Source organism: Cetorhinus maximus, chromosome 5, assembly GCF_964194155.1.
Source record: "Cetorhinus maximus chromosome 5, sCetMax3.hap1.1, whole genome shotgun sequence".
Taxonomy (NCBI): domain Eukaryota; kingdom Metazoa; phylum Chordata; class Chondrichthyes; order Lamniformes; family Cetorhinidae; genus Cetorhinus; species Cetorhinus maximus.
This window is the reverse complement of record NC_135883.1, coordinates 163,586,888-163,606,510: the sequence shown is the minus strand read 5'-3', so window position 1 is coordinate 163,606,510 and position 19,623 is coordinate 163,586,888. Positions and strand designations below refer to the sequence as shown.

Below are 19,623 nucleotides of genomic sequence, written 5' to 3'. Positions count from 1 at the left end.
CATTGGAGGCAGCACAGCAAAGGTTGGTCATTGGGATGAGATGGTTGACTTACAATGAGAGGCTGAGCAAAACTGGGTCTATGTTCTCTGGAGTTCAGAAAAATGAGAGGTGACCTCATTGAAACAAACAAGATTCTGAGGAGGCTTGACATGTTAGACACTGAGAGGTTGTCTGACCTGGCTGGGGAATTTGGAACAGGGCACAGTTCCAGGATTAGGGGAGGAGCATTTAGAACTGACATGCAGAGAAATTTCTTCACTCAGATGATTGTGAATCTTTGGATTCTCTACCCGTGGGGGTTGTGGATGCCCCCATCGTTGAATATATTTAAGACTGAGAGGGACAGATATTTAGTGCTTTGGGAAACAAGGAATATTTGGGTGGGCGGGAAAGTAGAGTTAAAGCCGAGGGTCAGCCATGGTCTTATTGAATGGCAGAGCAGACACGACGGGCCACGTGGTCCACTCCTACATCTGTTTATTATGTTTTTATGGTGAGGCTTTATCCAAATTAAAGGATTGTCAAATATTGATTCCTGTACTTTCTGGCCAATGGCTGCAGCCTGGGTGTGTTTTCGCAGCATAGTGTGACAAGGAAACAAAAGTAAATAATTTTAAGTGTATCATTTTAACAGAGTACCTGATTAGATAAGTCTGGGCTACATGATTATTGCTTTCCTAAATGAATTCAGTGAGTGTTAAGTCCAGTTTTAACTTTGGCTGTTGTGTAGCAGAATGGATGAGTTTCTGAATGACTGCAAGGCCCAGAATTCAGGAAGTACAGTATTACTCAGGTGAAACTACTCCAGGGCAAGTTGCCAAAGCACTGACTTCACCCAACAGTATTCCAGGAGATCCCAGATTAGCATACTTAATAGAAGGGAGCAGTGATTTAAAACCACTAATGATTCGATGATTTGGAGGAGTATAGATCCTGTCCCTTCTGTCACTACAGACTGAAACATCTGTTGGGAGCTAAGCTTGTGTTTATTTGGAAAAATATGATGGAACTGGGATTGATGGTATATTAATGAGATTTTGTAATGTTTTCATCATTGGATGTTTTAGTGACCTGCAATTATTGTTGAATATTTGATCAACTAGCCTGCAGTTGTTATGGGATTTTTGAATGACTGACTTGTTATTGTGGGATGTTCGAGTGACTGCTTTGTGGTTATTGTAGGGTGTTCGAGTGACTGATTTGTGGTTATTGTGGGGTGTTTGTGACTGATTTGTGGTTATTGTGGGGTGTTCGAGTGGCTGATTTGTGGTTATTGTGGGGTGTTTGTGACTGATTTGTGGTTATTGTGGGGTGTTCGAGTGTCTGATTTGTGGTTATTGTGGGGTGTTCGAGTGGCTGATTTGTGGTTATTGTGGGGTGTTTGTGTGGCTGATTTGTGGTTATTGTGGGGTGTTTGAGTGACTGATTTGTGGTTCTTGGGTGTTTTAGTGACTGATTTGTGGTTATTGTGGGGTGTTCGAGTGGCTGATTTGTGGTTATTGTGGGGTGTTCGAGTGACTGATTTGTGGTTATTGTGGGGTGTTTGAGTGGCTGATTTGTGGTTATTGTGGGGTGTTTTAGTGACTGATTTGTGGTAATTGTGGGGTGTTCGAGTGGCTGATTTGTGGTTCTTGTGGGGTGTTTTAGTGACTGATTTGTGGTTATTGTGGGGTGTTTGAGTGGCTGATTTGTGGTTATTGTGGGGTGTTCGTGTGACTGATTTGTGGTTATTGTGGGGTGTTCGTGTGACTGATTTGTGGTTATTGTGGGGTGTTGGAGTGACTGATTTGTGGTTATTGTGGGGTGTTCGAGTGACTGATTTGTGGTTATTGTGGGGTGTTTGTGTGACTGATTTGTGGTTATTGTGGGGTGTTGGAGTGACTGATTTGTGGTTCTTGTGGGGTGTTTGTGTGACTGATTTGTGGTTATTGTGGGGTGTTCCAGTGGCTGATTTGTGGTTATTGTGGGGTGTTCCAGTGGCTGATTTGTGGTTACTGTGGGGTGTTTGTGTGGCTGATTCGTGGTTATTGTGGGGTGTTTGACTGATTTGTGGTTATTGTGGGGTGTTTGAGTGACTGATTTGTGGTTATTGTGGGGTGTTTGTGTGACTGATTTGTGGTTATTGTGGGGTGTTCGAGTGACTGATTTGTGGTTATTGTGGGGTGTTCGAGTGACTGATTTGTGGTTATTGTGGGGTGTTCGAGTGGCTGATTTGTGGTTATTGTGGGGTGTTCGAGTGGCTGATTTGTGGTTATTGTGGGGTGTTTGAGTGGCTGATTTGTGGTTATTGTGGGGTGTTCGTGTGACTGATTTGTGGTTATTGTGGGGTGTTCGTGTGACTGATTTGTGGTTATTGTGGGGTGTTGGAGTGACTGATTTGTGGGTATTGTGGGGTGTTCGAGTGACTGATTTGTGGTTATTGTGGGGTGTTTGTGTGACTGATTTGTGGTTATTGTGGGGTGTTGGAGTGACTGATTTGTGGTTCTTGTGGGGTGTTTGTGTGACTGATTTGTGGTTATTGTGGGGTGTTCCAGTGGCTGATTTGTGGTTATTGTGGGGTGTTCCAGTGGCTGATTTGTGGTTACTGTGGGGTGTTTGTGTGGCTGATTCGTGGTTATTGTGGGGTGTTTGACTGATTTGTGGTTATTGTGGGGTGTTTGAGTGACTGATTTGTGGTTATTGTGGGGTGTTTGTGTGACTGATTTGTGGTTATTGTGGGGTGTTCGAGTGACTGATTTGTGGTTATTGTGGGGTGTTCGAGTGACTGATTTGTGGTTATTGTGGGGTGTTCGAGTGGCTGATTTGTGGTTATTGTGGGGTGTTCGAGTGGCTGATTTGTGGTTATTGTGGGGTGTTTGTGTGACTGATTTGTGGTTATTGTGGGTGTTCGAGTGACTGATTTGTGGTTATTGTGGGGTGTTTGTGTGACTGATTTGTGGTTATTGTGGGTGTTTGAGTGACTGATTTGTGGTTATTGTGGGCTGTTCGAGTGACTGATTTGTGGTTATTGTGGGGTGTTCGAGTGACTGATTTGTGGTTATTGTGGGGTGTTTGAGTGGCTGATTTGTGGTTATTGTGGGGTGTTTTAGTGACTGATTTGTGGTTATTGTGGGGTGTTCGAGTGGCTGATTTGTGGTTCTTGTGGGGTGTTTTAGTGACTGATTTGCGGTTATTGTGGGGTGTTTGAGTGGCTGATTTGTGGTTATTGTGGGGTGTTCGTGTGACTGATTTGTGGTTATTGTGGGGTGTTCGTGTGACTGATTTGTGGCTATTGTGGGGTGTTGGAGTGACTGATTTGTGGTTATTGTGGGGTGTTCGAGTGACTGATTTGTGGTTATTGTGGGGTGTTTGTGTGACTGATTTGTGGTTATTGTGGGGTGTTGGAGTGACTGATTTGTGGTTCTTGTGGGGTGTTTGTGTGACTGATTTGTGGTTATTGTGGGGTGTTCCAGTGGCTGATTTGTGGTTACTGTGGGGTGTTTGTGTGGCTGATTCGTGGTTATTGTGGGCTGTTCGAGTGACTGATTTGTGGTTATTGTGGGGTGTTTGACTGATTTGTGGTTATTGTGGGGTGTTTGTGTGATTGATTTGTGGTTATTGTGGGGTGTTTGAGTGACTTATTTGTGATTGTTATGGTATTTTGAGTGATTAGCCTGTGGGTCTGTGTGAGAGACACTGACCTGTATTATGGAATGTTTTAGTGAATAGCCTGTGGTCACTGTAGACTGTCTTACTTGTTTGTTATGCAAGAATGATGCGGCACAAAAAGAGGCTATTTGGCCTATACTTTTCCAATTTTTGAAATAGCTATCCATTAGTTTCATTTCCCTGACCTTAATTTCCCCAAAACCCTGTAAATATTACCCCATTATATTTATCCAATCCCCTTTTGAAAGAAAGTTATTATTGAATTTGGCTCCTACAGCCTCTCTGGCAGCACATTCCACATCATTACCACTTGCTGCAAAACAAAAGGTTTTTCTCATGTCACCACTTGCCACTTATCTTTAAACCTGTACGTTTTGGTAGCTGTTCCTCCTGCCAATTGAAACAAGTCCTTCTTATTTACTGTATTGTTATGATCCTGTTAACGGGCCATTAACAACTAAAGAAGAAATCTGAACATCTAGCAATTAACTGATAGAACTATGCCACAAGATTTCACATTTTTTAACAAAAACGAACTTTATAGTATCTATGAAGAGAAATTAAACAAATCAAGCACCACCAACTTAACACTATAGATTCTAATGACTTATGCTATAAACTCAGTTCTACTTTTACTTCCTCCCAAGAGTTCACTTATCTTACAAAACCTTGAAGGCTCATTCACTTTTCCTGGGACCGACCCAAAAGGTATGCTACAGCCCTCTGGAATTTACTTTGATTATCCTTAATATTCCAGCTATTCAGTGAGATACAAATTAGATTTTAGCTAAGCGATCCTCAAGTTTTTCTTTACAGACCTCATAATTGTGAACTCTTCAGCTCCTTGTCCTGGCTTTGGACATACATAGACTGCTTTGTCCCAGTCTGCTTCCACAGCTTCTATACAGCTCTTTCCAAGCTAACTATTCAAGCTGACTGCTATCTGACACAAGGCTCTGCGTGGGCCACTGTATATTTCTTCCAATAACTGCAAACTGGAGCAAATCTTCCAGCTGCTTTTCCCTCATGAAGCCCAAACTGAACAACTACTTCTGTCAGCAAACACATGCACACAAATTAAACAAAAGAACCTTCTAACTCCATGTCCCATCTACACGAGCGTGTGGCATGCTTTGGGATGATTTAAACAGAAATGCAAATTAATTATTTTACCTTCAACATAATGCTTTCATTCTGCAATCCATGGGAATAATGTATATTTCTAATAGATGTAATTGCCCTCTCTCCAGACTCCCTGGCTCCAATTCAAGCTAAGTGATGGATCATTCATTGTTCAAGATTTTCACTATCTGACAAACTTTGCAAAATAAAATAGGTTAGCTTTTAACTATAATTAGCTCCAAGCTTGTCTGAATTGCATTTACTTCAGGGCTGCTTATCTGTTTCTCAATCAGATACCACCATTTATCTGCAGTTAAAAATTTTAATTCGTAAAACTAAAAGTTATAATCTAAAACATATAAGCCATTAACTAAATTTTCACAACGCTTATGATTTTGAATATCTCTGTCAAATCTCCCTTTAACTTTTTCTGTTCTAAGGAAAACAACCCCAGCTTCTCTAGTCTATCCACATAGCTTAAGTTCCTCATCCATTCTGGTAAATCCCGTGTACACCCCCTCCAAGACGTTGATGTCCTCCCTAAAATGCACTGCCTAAAATTGGCCACAATAGCAGCTGGGGTTTAACCAGTATCCTAAAAATGTTTAGCATAACCTCCATGCTCTTTAACTATACCCATCTATTTATGAATCCTAGGATCCCATGTGCCTTTTTAAACAAGATTCTCAACCTGTCCTGCCATCTTCAAAGATTGTGAAGATTCACCTTGGCTCTCTATACCGGCATCCCCTTTAAAATTGTACCACCTAGTTTATATTACCTCAATTCATTCTTCCTACTGAAGTGCACCACATCATGTGTCTGCCCATTTTAACATCCTGTCTATGTCCTTCTGAAGTCTTTTACTATTCTGCTTGTTTTTTAACTACATTTTCTATTTGCTACATTTCTATTATTGGATGTTTGAGTGGTCAGTGGTTATTATTGGATGTTTGAGTGGTCAGTGGTTATTATTGGATGTTTGAGTGGTCAGTGGTTATTATTGGATGTTTGAGTGGGCAGTGATTATTATTGGATGTTTGAGTGGGCAGTGATTATTATTGGATGTTTGAGTGGGCAGTGGTTATTATTGGATGTTTGAGTGGGCAGTGATTATTATTGGATGTTTGAGTGGATAGTGATTATTATTGGATGTTTGAGTGGATAGTGATTATTATTGGATGTTTGAGTGGCCAGTGGTTATTATTGGATGTTTGAGTGGGCAGTGATTATTATTGGATGTTTGAGTGGGCAGTGATTATTATTGGATGTTTGAATGGGCATTGATTATTATTGGATGTTTGAGTGGTCAGTGGTTATTATTGGATGCTTCACTGGCCTGTGATGATTATTGGATGTTTCACTGGCCTGTGATGATCATTGGACGTTTCACTGGCCTGTGGTTATTATACATTTATTACTGGACATTTGTGTGGCTGGCTTGTGGTTATTATTGAAACTTTGAATGTCTAGCCTGTGGGACTGGTCTGCTGTTATAATTGGATGTTTCAGTGTCCTTCAGCTATTAAACCAGGAATATCACTAACTTTGGAAGGAAAAAAAGTCCATTGTGCTGCTTCATCAGAACTCTCTGGATTCTTAAAAAATATTTCTCTATCCTGCTGTGGTTGACCAATATTTTCGAAGCCACTGTGTACTTCCATTCATTTAGATTGAAGAGCACTTTTTAAGACAGACAGAGCCAGGTTCAAGATTTTTTTTGTATTTAGCAGTTCTGATTGATGACAAAAGAAGTCATCCGAAATGTACCTGAAATGTAAACATAGAAATTGTGCAGTACTAGTGCCCGTAGCAGTGTATTTTATCCAATCCCAGCAGATGGAGATAGGTAGAAGGCAATTAACTCTTGTTTCACACTTCTGTTAACCCCATGTCCCATGGTCACGGGTTATGGAATAATCCCTATTTTATCACTCCTGTCAAACCCCATCATGGCAGTTTGAAAAGTGAGTTCAGTTATTTTTAAAAATACAGAAAGAGAAACTTTGCATTGGGAAAAGTAATCATGAAGCTGTTAAATTGTAAAAACCAATTACCCTGAAGCTCACTAATGTCCAAAAGGGAAGGAAACATACCTTCCTTACCAGGTGCAGTCTCCACATCAATGTGATTGGCTTGCTCGACTACTTCAGTTAAGATTCATTCAATTACTGCTACCATCTCACAATACTGGGGGCATGGCAGTAAATGCTATCCCTGCCTGTGATGCCTACGTCCCAGGAATGAACTTAAAATAAATCTCTTCAGTAATGATAGGGATGATCTGTTGTATGGAACAGTTTGACTTGGGCTGTAAGTGGGGCTTACCTTTGACAACTTGGAATGTTTCTTTTTGGAAAGGTATTTCTTCCATTGTGCCTCAAGGGCTATTGACAGCATTACAAGTTTAGAAAGGAGAGAAGTGAAAAGAGGCAGCATCAAAATAGTAGTTGTTAATTTATTAGTCGTTAACTTGTGTTTCCTTTCTCTGTTGAAGCGTTCTCGTGCCTGTGTTCCAGCTAGCAAAGGCAGACGTGTAAGATTCTGTCTTTGTTTTACTGCGTGTGTATTTATATACATACATATATGTGTGTGTGTGTGTGTGCATTGCTACAAGCCCAAATGCTTATTTTTGTCAATGCTGCAGCTACATGTCCACTGTCCTTTCTCTGCCTGAATTTTCTTCTCTTTCTCTCTCTCTGCAGTGTGCATGTTGCATCTGTTTATTCTTAATTGCTTATGCTGTGCTACTCCAGTCAGGAAGCCATAGTGGTCACATTGTTAAACCCTTTCAATTATGTCAACCTTGAGTGAAAATTTGACTTTTTATTCAATTTTTACAAAACAGTATTTTAAGAAAAACCTAACAATGAATCTCAGTGCATTTTTCATATCATCACAAGTAAATGTGATTCAAACTAATTTTGCTTCATATGTGCAATATATTGGGCTATCACAGTGCCTGTAATGGGATTTTGATGGTAGTGTGTGCTTGTACCTCACTCAACCTGCTAGTAATGTGGGCAGATTGATCTCTCTTGATTTTCATTTCATGCATATGTTTTAATGTAAAAACAGAAATTGCTGGAAGTACACAGAGAGTCAGGCGACATTTGAAAGGCTTGATCTAAAAAAGAAACACGCAGTACAGAACTTAGTTAAGATCAGTTGCAGGCATATTTGTCATCAGGCAACATATAATATTATGACCAAATAAGCAACACTCATATACTTAGCTGAAACTAGAGTGGAACGCAGATACATCTGTGACTATCTTGAATAGAGAGCCACAATCCATTCCATTAGATACAAGCTTAAAATAACTGACCCTGTTTTCTGGTATATGAGCCTTTGTCTTTTGCGATGGCACATGTTACCAGATGGTGAACCAAGCCTAACCAGGACCTGAAATCTGCTGGGCCGAACCTGATTTGATTTTAGAATCTGTGCCTGGCCATTTTTATTACAGATACACCTTTATAAAGGATATAGAGGCACTGGAAAAAGTGCACAAAAACATTTACAAGGATGACACCAGAACTGAGAGGCTATAAGTATTGGGAAAGACTCTAGGAAAGAGAAGAAGTCTTTAAAATTATGAAGGGGTTTGAAACGGTAGATGCATGGGCTGAGGAGGAGGTCCAAAACAAGGGGTCATAAATATAAGATAGTCAATAATCGATTCAACAATGAATTCAGGAGAAACTTCAGTACCCTGAATGTGATTTGAATGTGAAACTCACTACCAGATGCAGTGGTTGATATCCTTTAGGGAAGGAAATCTGCTGTCCTTACCTGGCCTGGCCTACAAGTGACTCCAGACCCACAGTACTGTGGTTGACTCTTAAATGATCTCTGAAATGGGTTAGCAAGCCACTCAATTGTATCAAACCGCTGCGAAGTCTAAAAGAAATGAAACCAGATGGACTACCAGCATCGATGTAGACACTAGGAATGACAATGGCACGCCAGGCCCTGTCGAGCAGTCCTCCTTATTAATATCTGGGGGCTTGTGCCAAAATTGGGAGAGCTGTCCCAACTGACAGGACACCTCCTGCTGGATTACCACCTACCGCCACCCCTCAGCTGATGAATTAGTGCTCCTCCATGTTGAACATCACTTGGAGGAGGCACTGAATGTGGCAAGGGTACAAAATGTACTCTGGGTGGTAGACTTCGATGCCCGTCACCAAGACTGGCTCAGTAGCACCACACTGACCGAGCTGGCCAAGTCCTGAAGGACATAGCTGTGAAACTGGGCGTTCGGCAGGTGATGAGGGAGCTAATGAGGGAAAAACATACTTGCTGTCATCCTCACCATTCTAGCTGCCGTTGTTGCATCCGTCGATGACATTATTGGTAGGAGTGACCACTTCACATTGCGGATACCCTCCATTGTGTTGTTTGGCACTACCACCATGATAAATGTGATAGATTTTGAACAGATCTAGCGGCTCAAAACTGGGCACCCATGAGGTGCTGTGGGCCATCAGCAGCAGCAGAGTTGTACACAACCATAATCTGTAACCTCATGGTCCGTCATATCCCCCAATCTACCATTACCATCAAGCCAGGGATCAACTCTGGTTCAATGAAGAGGAGGGCATGCCAGGAGCAGCACCAGGCAAATGTAAAAATGAGGTGTCAACCTGGACTAGCATGTTAAACAATGGAAGCAGCATGCCTAGGATAGAGCTAAATGATCCCACAACCAGCGGATCACATCTAAGTTCTGCAATGCAGTCGCGAATGGTGGCGGACAATTAAGCAACTAACAGGAGGAGGAGGCTCCACAAATATTCCCATCCTCAATGATAAGAAGGGGTTGTTGATAGTGCTGTCAAGCAGCAGCTACTCAGCAATAACCTGCTCACTGACGCTCATTTTGGGTTCCACCAGTACCATGAGCTCCTGACCTCATTACAGCCTTGGTCCAAACAGGACCGAAGAGCTGAACTCCAGAGGTGAGGTGCGAGTGACTGCTCTTGACATCAAGGCAGCATTTGACCGAGTGTGGCATCAAGGAGCCCTTACAAAAGAAGATGTTTGTGGTTGTTGGAGGTCAATCATCTCAGACCCACTGCAGGAGTTCCTCAGGGTAGGGCCTCAGGCCCAGCCATCTTCAGCTATTTCACCAATGACCTTCCCCACCGCCCCATCATAAGGTCAGAAGGGCAGGTGTTCACAGTTGGTTGCACAATGTTCAGCACCATTCACGACTCCTGAGATGGTGAAGCAGTCCATGTCCATATGCAGCAAGACCTGGACAATATCCAGGCTTGGCAAATCTCCTGGACCTTGTGGCCTACATTCTAAGTGCCAGGCAGTGACCATCTCCAACAAGAGAGAATCTGACTAACTCCCTATAACATTCAGTGCCATTGCTCAATTCCCCACTGGCAACATCATGGGGGTTACCATTGACCAGAAACTTAACTGGACTAGCCATATAAATACTGTGGCATCGAGAGCAGGTCAGAGGCTGGGAATTCTGTGGAGAGTAACTCACCACCTGACTCTCCAAAGCCTGTCCACCATCTACAACGCACAAGTCAGGAGTGTGATGGAATACTCAGCATTTGTCTGGATGAGTGTAGCTCCAACTACACTCAAGAAGCTCAACACCATCCAGGACAAATCCCACTCGCTTGATTGACACCTCATCCACCACCTTCAACATTCACTCCCAGCACTGATGCACAGTAGCAGCAGTGTGTGCCATCTACAAGATACACTGCAGCAACTCATCAAGGCTCCTTAGACAGCACCTTCCGAACCCCCAAGACCTCTACCACCTAGAAGGACATGGGCAGCAGATGCAAGGGAACACCACCACCTGCAAGTTCCCCTCCAAGCCACACACCATCCTGACTTGGAACTTTCTCGTTGTTCTTTCAGGGTGGGAGGAGACTCGTGTGCAGGAATAAACACCAACAGACACTATTGAACCAAACAGCCTGTTTGTGTTGTAAACATAAGAAATAGGAGCAGGATTCTGCAGTCAGGTTCTTGAGCCTGCTCTGCCATTTAATAAGGTCATGGCTGAATTTCTACATCAAATTTACTTTCCCACTCTACCCCCATACCTTTTAATTCCTTTAGTGTCTAAACATTTCTCCTCATCTCAATCCTAAATGGTTGACCCATCATCCTCGAATTGAACCTCCAGCTCTAGACTCTCCATCCAGGGGAAACAACAACTCAGCATCTATCCAGTCAAAGCATTCTTAAAGATCACCTCTCATTTCTCTAACTTCAAAAGAATATATGGCCATTCTACTCGACCTCTCCTCATAGGACAGTCTTCTCATCCCAGGAATCAATAGGTGTGGTCTCACCAAAGCCCTGTATATTTGCAGCAAGACATGCTTACTCTTGTACACAAACCTTGCAATAAAGACTAACATACCATTTGCCCCCCTAATTGCTTGCTGTACCTGCGTGTTAACATTCTGTGAATCGCTTGCAAGGACACACAAACCCTCTTGAATCCCAACATTCTTCCAACCAAAGTGGATAATTTCACACTTGCCCACATTATACTCTATCTGCCACCATCTTGCCCAATCACTTAACTGGTCTATATTCCTTCACAGACTTTTTTTTGTCATCCTCACAACTTACTTTCCCACCTAACTTTGTATATTCGAAATTAGAAGAGGTCTCTTCATCTAAGCCATTGATATGGAAACATAGAAAAATAGGAGCAGGAGTAGGCCATTCGGCCCTTCGAGCCTGCTCCACTATTCATCATGATCATGGCTGATCATCCAACTCAATAGCCTGCTCCCGCTTTCTCCCCATATCCTTTGATCCCTTTTGCTCCAAGAGCTATATCTAACTCTTTCTTGAAAACATAGTGTTTTGGCCTCAACTACTTTCTGTGGTTGCGAATTCTACGGGCTCACCTGCATCTACCCTGTCTAGTCCTGTTAGAATTTTATAGGTTTCTATGAGACCCCCCCTCATTCTTCTGAACTCCAGCGAATATAATCCTAACCGACTCAATCTCTCCTCGTATGTCAGTCCCGCCATCCCAGGAATCAGTCTGGTAAACCTTCCCTGCACTCCCTCTATAGCAAGAACATCCTTCCTCAGATAAGGAGACCAAAACTGCACACAATATTCCAGATGTGGTCTCACCAAGGCCCTGTATAATTGCAGCAAGACATCCCTGCTCCTATACTCGAATCCTCTCGCCATGAAGGCCAACATACCATTTGCCGCCTTTACCTGCTGCACCTGCATGCTTACCTTCAGCGACTAGTGTACCAGGACACCCAGGTCTCATTGCACATTCCCCCCTCTCAATTTATAGCCATTCAGATAATAATCTGATTTCCTGTTTTTGCTACCAAAATGGATAACCTCACATTTATCCACATTATACTGCATCTGCCATGCATTTGCTCACTCACTCAGCTTGTCTAAATCACACTGAAGCATCTCTGCATCCTCCTCACAGCTCACCCTCCCACCCAACTTTGTGTCATCTGCAAATTTGGAGATATTACATTTAGTTCCCCCATCTAAATCATTAATATATATTGTGAATAGCTGGGGCCCCAGCACCGATCCCTGCGGTACCCCACTAGTCACTACCTGCCATTCGGAAAAAGACCCATTTATTCCTACTCTTTGTTTCCTGTCTGCAAGTTTTCTATCCATCTCAATAGACTACCCCCAGTCCCACGCACTTTAATTTTACACGCTAATCTCTTATGTGGGACTTTGTCAAAAGCCTTCTGAAAGTCCAAATAAACCACATCCACTGGCTCCCCCTCATCAACTCTACTAGTTACATCCTCGAAAAATTACAGTAGATTTGTCAAGAATGATTTCCCTTTCGTAAATCCATGTTGACTCTCCGATTCTGCCACTGTTTATATACATTGTAAATAGCTGAAGTCCAAGCACTGATCCTTGTGACATTCCACTCATTATACCCTACTATATCTTGTAAATGACCCCTTTATTTACATTTTTTTTTTCTGTCCTTGAACCAATCTTCAGTCCATGCCACTATTTTACCCCCAGTGCCATGAGTCCTAATCTTGTGTAGCAACTTCTTGTGTGGCATCTTATCGAATGCCTTCTGAAAATCTACTAGTTGCGCCCTCAAAAACCTCTTGATAAATGTGGTTCTACTTAATCATATAGTGATTATCCAAATGCCATGTTATCGCATTTCTAATAATACAGTCTAGCAAATTTCCTTACTATTGATGTCAGGCTACCCGTTTTCTCTCTCTCTCTCTCTCTCTCTCTCCCTCTCTCAAGCAGCAAGGGTTAAATTTGCCACCTTCTCAAAACCAGTGCATTCACTATGTCTGCAGCCACCTCTCTTAAAACCTTGGAATGTAGACCACAGGGTCCAGGAGATTGGCCAGCTTTTAGTCCCATTAATTTTTTTGGTACTTTTTCTTTACTAATATTAGTTACTTTAAGTTTCTCACCCTCTTTTAGATCATTGGTTCCCCACAATTTCTGGTATGTTCTTTTTGCATCAGCCTCCAGTGTAGATGATGCCATTTCCTATTCCCCATTACCTCTAAAGGATCTGCATTTATTTTCACTGCTCTCATCTTTATGCATACTTGTAAAATTTCTTAATCTGTTTTTAAATTCTTCCTAATAACTCTCATTCTATTTTCTCTCTCCATCAATTTCTTGGTCATATTTTACTGATTTTAAATCCTCCTCATTCCTCAGGTTTACTATTCTTTTTGGCAATGCTGTAAGCTTCCTTCTTTAATCTTAGACTATCCTTTTCATCACTCGCAAACTTAAAATGAAATTCTATCATATTATGATCACTCAAAAATTGTGTGTAGCCTATCTCTAATGTGAATCCTTTTTATAAGTATGTACATATTTTTCCTGTCCACATTCCCTTTTCGGAATTGTTTATCTTAGGGAAAAGTTTTAAAGTCACTAATCTAAGACAGAGACTCCACACTCCAATGTTGAGAATTCAATCAGCTTTTAATATAAAACCAAACCATAGAATGGAGGGGTGCGCATGAAAATATTAAGCTGTCTTATGTTTCTAGCATCTTCTGCTTTTATTTCAGTGAGCACACAGACTCTCTCACTCATTCTCATTCATATCTGTTTTCTGAGAGTAGCATTACCAACTCTGGATGTAATCTTGAAGATTTCATCTCATGACTGCAAACCACCCGCCCCACCCAGTCCCAGCTCCAATATTTTTATAACAAATAAACTCCAGGAAAATGGGGGAAAATGTTAATTCCCATGACACAGGATATCAAGAGTACCTGTGACACGGGATATGGGCACACCCGTGACACGGGATATGGGCACACCCGTGACATGGAATATGGGCACACCCGTGACACGGGATATGGGCACACCCATGACACAGGATACCAGTCCTGCCGTGACACAGGATATCAGAGCACCCATGATGCAGGATATGGGCGCACCCGTGACACACGATACCAGACCTGCCGTGACACAAGATATCAGACCTCCCGTGATGCTGTATATGAGAACATCCATGACACAGGATATCAGAACACCCGTGACACATGATATCGGACCTCCCGTGACACAGAATATCAGGCCTCCCGTGACGCAGGATATGAGAACATCCATGACACTGGATATCAGAGCACCCATGACACAAGATATCAGAACACCCGTGACGCAGGATATGGGAGCGCCCGTGATGCAGGATATGGGAGCGCCCGTGACGCAGGATATGGGAGCGCCCGTGATGCAGGACATGGGAGCACCCGTGACGCAGGACATGCGAGCACCCGTGACGCAGGACATGGGAGCACCCGTGACGCAGGACATGGGAGCACCCGTGACGCAGGACATGGGAGCACCCGTGACGCAGGACATGGGAGCACCCGTGACGCAGGACATGGGAGCACCCGTGACGCAGGGCATGCGAGCACCCGTGACGCAGGGCATGCGAGCACCCGTGACGCAGGGCATGCGAGCACCCGTGACGCAGGGCATGCGCGCACCCGTGACGCAGGGCATGCGAGCACCCGTGACGCAGGGCATGCGAGCACCCGTGACGCAGGACATGCGAGCACCCGTGACGCAGGACATGCGAGCACCCGTGACGCAGGACATGGGAGCACCCGTGACGCAGGACATGGGAGCACCCGTGACGCAGGACATGGGAGCACCCGTGACGCAGGACATGCGAGCACCCGTGACGCAGGACATGGGAGCACCCGTGACGTAAGATATGGGAGCACCCGTGATGCAGGATCTCAGAGCACCTGTGACACCGCTATTATAACAACAACAGCGCACCCCTCAATGACCTAATGTATTGCAGAAAATTTACAAACCCCCATCAATCTTTTTTTCTCGCTGAAAAGGAATTAAACTCCAGTTGACCCGAGTCCTGGACAGATTTGAGTTTTGATCCTAATTCCGAGGCCCAGGCTAATGCCACCATGGCAATTGGTGGAATTTAGATTCAGTTAATAAATCTAGAATTTAAAACTAGTCTCAGTAATGGTGACCATGAAACCATCATTAACTATTGTAAAACCCATCTGGTTCACTAATGCCCTTTAGGGAAGGAAATCTGCCATCCTTACCTGGCCTGGCCTACATGTGACTCCAGACCCACAGCAATTTGGTCGACTCTTAACTGCCCTCTGAAATGGACAAGCAAGCCATTCAGTTCAAGGGCAATTAGAGAATGGCAACAAATGCTGACCTTGCCAGTGACACCCACATGCCATGAAAGAATAAAGGAGAAAAATGAAGCTATATTTTAGCAGCAGAATGTTGCATTATTCATTTTTTGCTATAAAGAACCAGTCATTATAAAGCATTCGACATTATAAAACATATATCATTCAACTTACCATGAGCCTTACTATTATTGATGTTTTTGAGGACAGACAGGTGTTTCACAATTTGTTTTCTGCGACTTGAAGCGCTATCCTCTTGCTGTTTCACTCTTGTTGTCAACTATGGCTTCTGTTTCCGGTTGTGCTATTGAGAATTTTGCGGTGGTCTGTGAATTGCTATTTAAACAGCGGGGCTTTGGTTCGGTAAAGCTAAAGTTGAATGTGTGCATATGGTAATTGAATGGGAGCTGGGGTGGGGGCTGGCAAGGTGACCTACACAATATCAGCATTTATCCTGAATACAAAAGCTGCAGTATTCCTTTCGACATCTACTCACCTGTTTCTACTTTAACTTCAAAGTCAGTGGAAACTGAATATTTTAATTGGTAACATAAATTACTGTAATAATTATTACTTCTATTTTTAAAAAGATAAGTATCAGTTGAGATACAGATAGAAATTCAAATGTGGAGCAAAGTATGTGAATGTCAGGCTAAGGACTGGATGCTGCCATTCCAAGTCAGGTGAACTGCTGACTCTTGTGGTCTAAGATCACGCATGAAGAAAAACCGCTCGGGAGTGTTATCATTGGACGATTGGTGCCTTAGGAATCATATCCCACAACATTTAATGCTTTCAGAGGAGAAGGAGAGATGCTCCCGTCTGAAGATTTTACTAAAAGAAATGTCAGTAGCACTTAATGATCTCCTTCGGATTAGTGGTTCAATTTTAAATTGCAGCAGAGGCGATTTATACATGCTCCATTCCTTAAGAAATCAGTTTATAGTGTACAGTCTATTCCTGTTAATTCAGTCATTATTTGCTAAAAAAGATACAATATTTCCTGTTGTTCAAATTAATAGTAGAAGTAAAACAGAACAGCAGGTGTTCTTTGCTCAGAGTCACACATTATCCTAATTCGGATATAGATCACTCTTTTGATTCTGGGTAAGATTGATGGAACTTCCTACCTAACAGCACTGTGGGAACTCCCCCACCACTCAGACTGCAGCAGTTCATGTGGAAGGCCTACTGCTTTGAAAGCAGTAAGGTGCCCACATACCAAGAATGAACTTTAAAAAGTTCAAATTAACAGATAATTCAAACTAGTTAACCGAGTTAAGAGGGCTAAACTGTATTGCTGTAGGCTCCGACTGTGGCTAGTTAAGTGTATAATACTGCAGTGCAGGAAGTTGCAAGGCAAAGGAATACTGCAACTTTGACACTTTTTCAAGTTATTCAACAGTAAGAGTTGCTCACTTTGAGAGAAAGTGGGGAGACAGTGGTGTTGTGATAATGTCACTGGACTAATAATTCAGAGACCCAGGCTAATGTTTGAGGGACATGGGTGGTGGAATTTGAATTCAATTAATAGATCTGGAATATAAAGCTGGAGTCAGTAATGGTGACCATGAAACTGTCATCTGACTCACTAATGTCCTTTGGGAAAGAAAATCTGCCTTCTTTACCTGGTCTGACCTATATGTGACGCCAGACCCACAGTGATGTGGTTGACTCTTAACCGTCCTCTGAAATGACCTACCAAACCACTCAATTCAAGGACAATTAGGGATTGGCAATAAAGGGCAATAAATGTTGGCCTTATCAATGATGCCCACATCCCATGAAAGAATAAAAAAATCTAATAGATGAAAGACAGCATGATGCCCACTCCAGATTCCTTTAATGCGTCAGTACAGTTTATAGGTCTATGCAACTTGAAATTAGGATTAACATCTGGTTTCCAAACAAATTCTACCCAATTCTTCACTCCACTTAAAAGCATCAACATAAGATGAGCTCATATAGCCCTTTTAAATTGATTATGTTTTGAATGATGTGTTAGTGACACTAGACTCACGGTCTAGACGTGCCTGCACTCTGCAAGACTTGAGAGCTTGGGTTTGGAGCTGTGGTCTCTCTGCACAATGGCTTCCCAATCCCAAGTAGCTCATTTGGGAGAGGCAGTGAGTGTGAAAAGTAAAGCAGGATTACACAGCAGCACTGGCAGAACCAGGCTATTTGCCTCACTCTCAAAGAGAAGAAGATACCTTAAAGATTACAGGGATGAAAGGGAGATAAATTGTTTTATAGTTAGATCATTCTTGTATTTCTGCATGGGTCACACTGCTTTTAAGTTTAGAAAATTTGTTAGAAATCTGGGTCATCTACATGCATATTTAAAGGAGTTTCTTTTCATAGATTGATTCCATTGAGAATTTCAACCTTTCCAATTCTCCATCTGGTGATGAAGTGAAATCACAGATATATTCTCGCTCTCGGTCGCCATCAACAGCAAGTGACGTAGAGCCTGTGGAGGTAGGTGCATGGCAGCCTTTGGACTGTTTCCTTTTTAAAAAAAGGAAGTGTATCTCTTCTACATTGTATGTCTCTCTTTTCTCCCTGGATGATAAACTATTTGCAGCTGAGAACGGAGAGGCAAGCAACCCAATCTCAGTCCTTAGCCACAGCCCCTCACAACCTGTGGCTACTGCCTCAGGAACAAAGATCCTGTTTTTTTTTTTCCTTCTCTCCTCACCACTCCTCACATTGTGGGATGTTAGCCTTCGCTGAGCATCTCCTTTAGTGTATTGTTTGCAGCATATCTCACTGTGTGGAAATCAAAACTCACTGCAGTGCAACTTGTTTTCTTTACCATCTCATAACTGGAGCACATTACCTCTCAGGCTTCACTTCTTGTACAATCAATTAACTTTTAAACCCAAAGCCTGCCATCAACTATCATCAATTTACTGATTTATCTCATCTTCTCTGCTACTCTTTCTCACGTTGTTAATGCCCCACGGTATAGACTCCTAGCCCTTCAATTCTCATTTTTAGTAATCCAGCTCCAGCAGAGGAAAACAAAACTATCTTCTTTCTTTTTTAAACACTGGTAGATCTCCTCTGGTGTTGCTGAGAAGGAACACATTATTTAACAACCCCTTTAGGATCACTACTAGGAAAAGGAAAACCCAGTTAATTGGAGCCATTTATAAACATGCTGCGATCAAGCAAAGGAAACTTCTAACTAGCCATAAATTTCATGCTGCAGGCTCACTAAAAAAAATTGCTTTGCCGCTAAAGCTAATAGCCATTTGGTAATACAGAACTTGAGTATTGCTGAAAAAAGGGACATGCTATCAAACCTTTCCATCTTGCGCTCATCAGGAATAGCTCGCAAGAATTTTCCAGTCATAATGGGGGAACAACAATTTATACTGCATGAGAAGAGAGTGCTGATTGGTTAGCAAGTGGACTCTGATTGGTGGAGGCGTTGCCATGAAGAATGCATGATATCCTAAGATATATATAATATATAGTTAGAACTGTATCTTCAAGAACTATATTTTCTTTTAAAATTTGGAGGGACATTGCATTATTTGGACACTTGGGAGTTAATCTGGGTTTTTATTAAAAAAGGTCATAAATTCACCTTGGATTATGGTCAAGCATGCCTTTTCTAAGAAATCACATAACGTGCAGGGCAATTGTGGAAGAGAGCTATTTGTTTATTTGAACTGCAATCACTTCAATTGATGAAAAAAAAGTGTTTTAAAGGCTGGTTTTGTTTGGGGAAGATTGTGTCTTACTAACTTAATAGAAATTTTGAGGAAGTAACAAGGAGAATTGATGAGGGTAGTGTAATAGATGTTCTCTACATGGATTTCAGTAAGGCATTTGACAAGGTCCCACATGCCACAAGGAAAGTGAGATCTCATGGGATACAGGAGAAAGTGGCAAGTTGGATCCAAAATTGGCTCAGTGACAGGGAACAAAAGGGTAATGGTCAATGGATATTTTTGCGAATGGAAAACTTTCCAATGGTGTCCCACAGGGCTCAGTGTTGGGGCCCTTGCTGTTTGTTCTACATATTAATGATTTAGACTTAAATGCACGAGGCATGATTATGAAATTTGCAGATGACACAAAAATTGGCCGTGTAGTTGATAGTGAAAAGGATAGCTGTCGACTCCAGAATGATATCAATGGTTTGGTTGA

At 42.3% G+C, this 19,623-nt stretch overlaps 1 protein-coding gene across 6 annotated transcripts in view; it reads left to right on the top strand.

Moving 5' to 3' along the window:
• Positions 1–19,623, top strand: part of LOC144681055 (serine/threonine-protein kinase MRCK alpha-like) — a 607,421-nt gene that overhangs the window by 530,228 nt on the left and 57,570 nt on the right. For 4 of the 6 annotated variants that reach the window (XM_078542748.1, XM_078542747.1, XM_078542745.1 and 1 more), the window contains 2 exons: positions 7,269–7,307; positions 17,824–17,940. In XM_078542748.1, the coding sequence (XP_078398874.1) occupies positions 7,269–7,307; positions 17,824–17,940 (156 nt within the window). The remainder of the gene's footprint in view (positions 1–7,268; positions 7,308–17,823; positions 17,941–19,623) is intronic. The other 2 variants (XM_078542746.1, XM_078542744.1) reach the window with 1 other exon arrangement.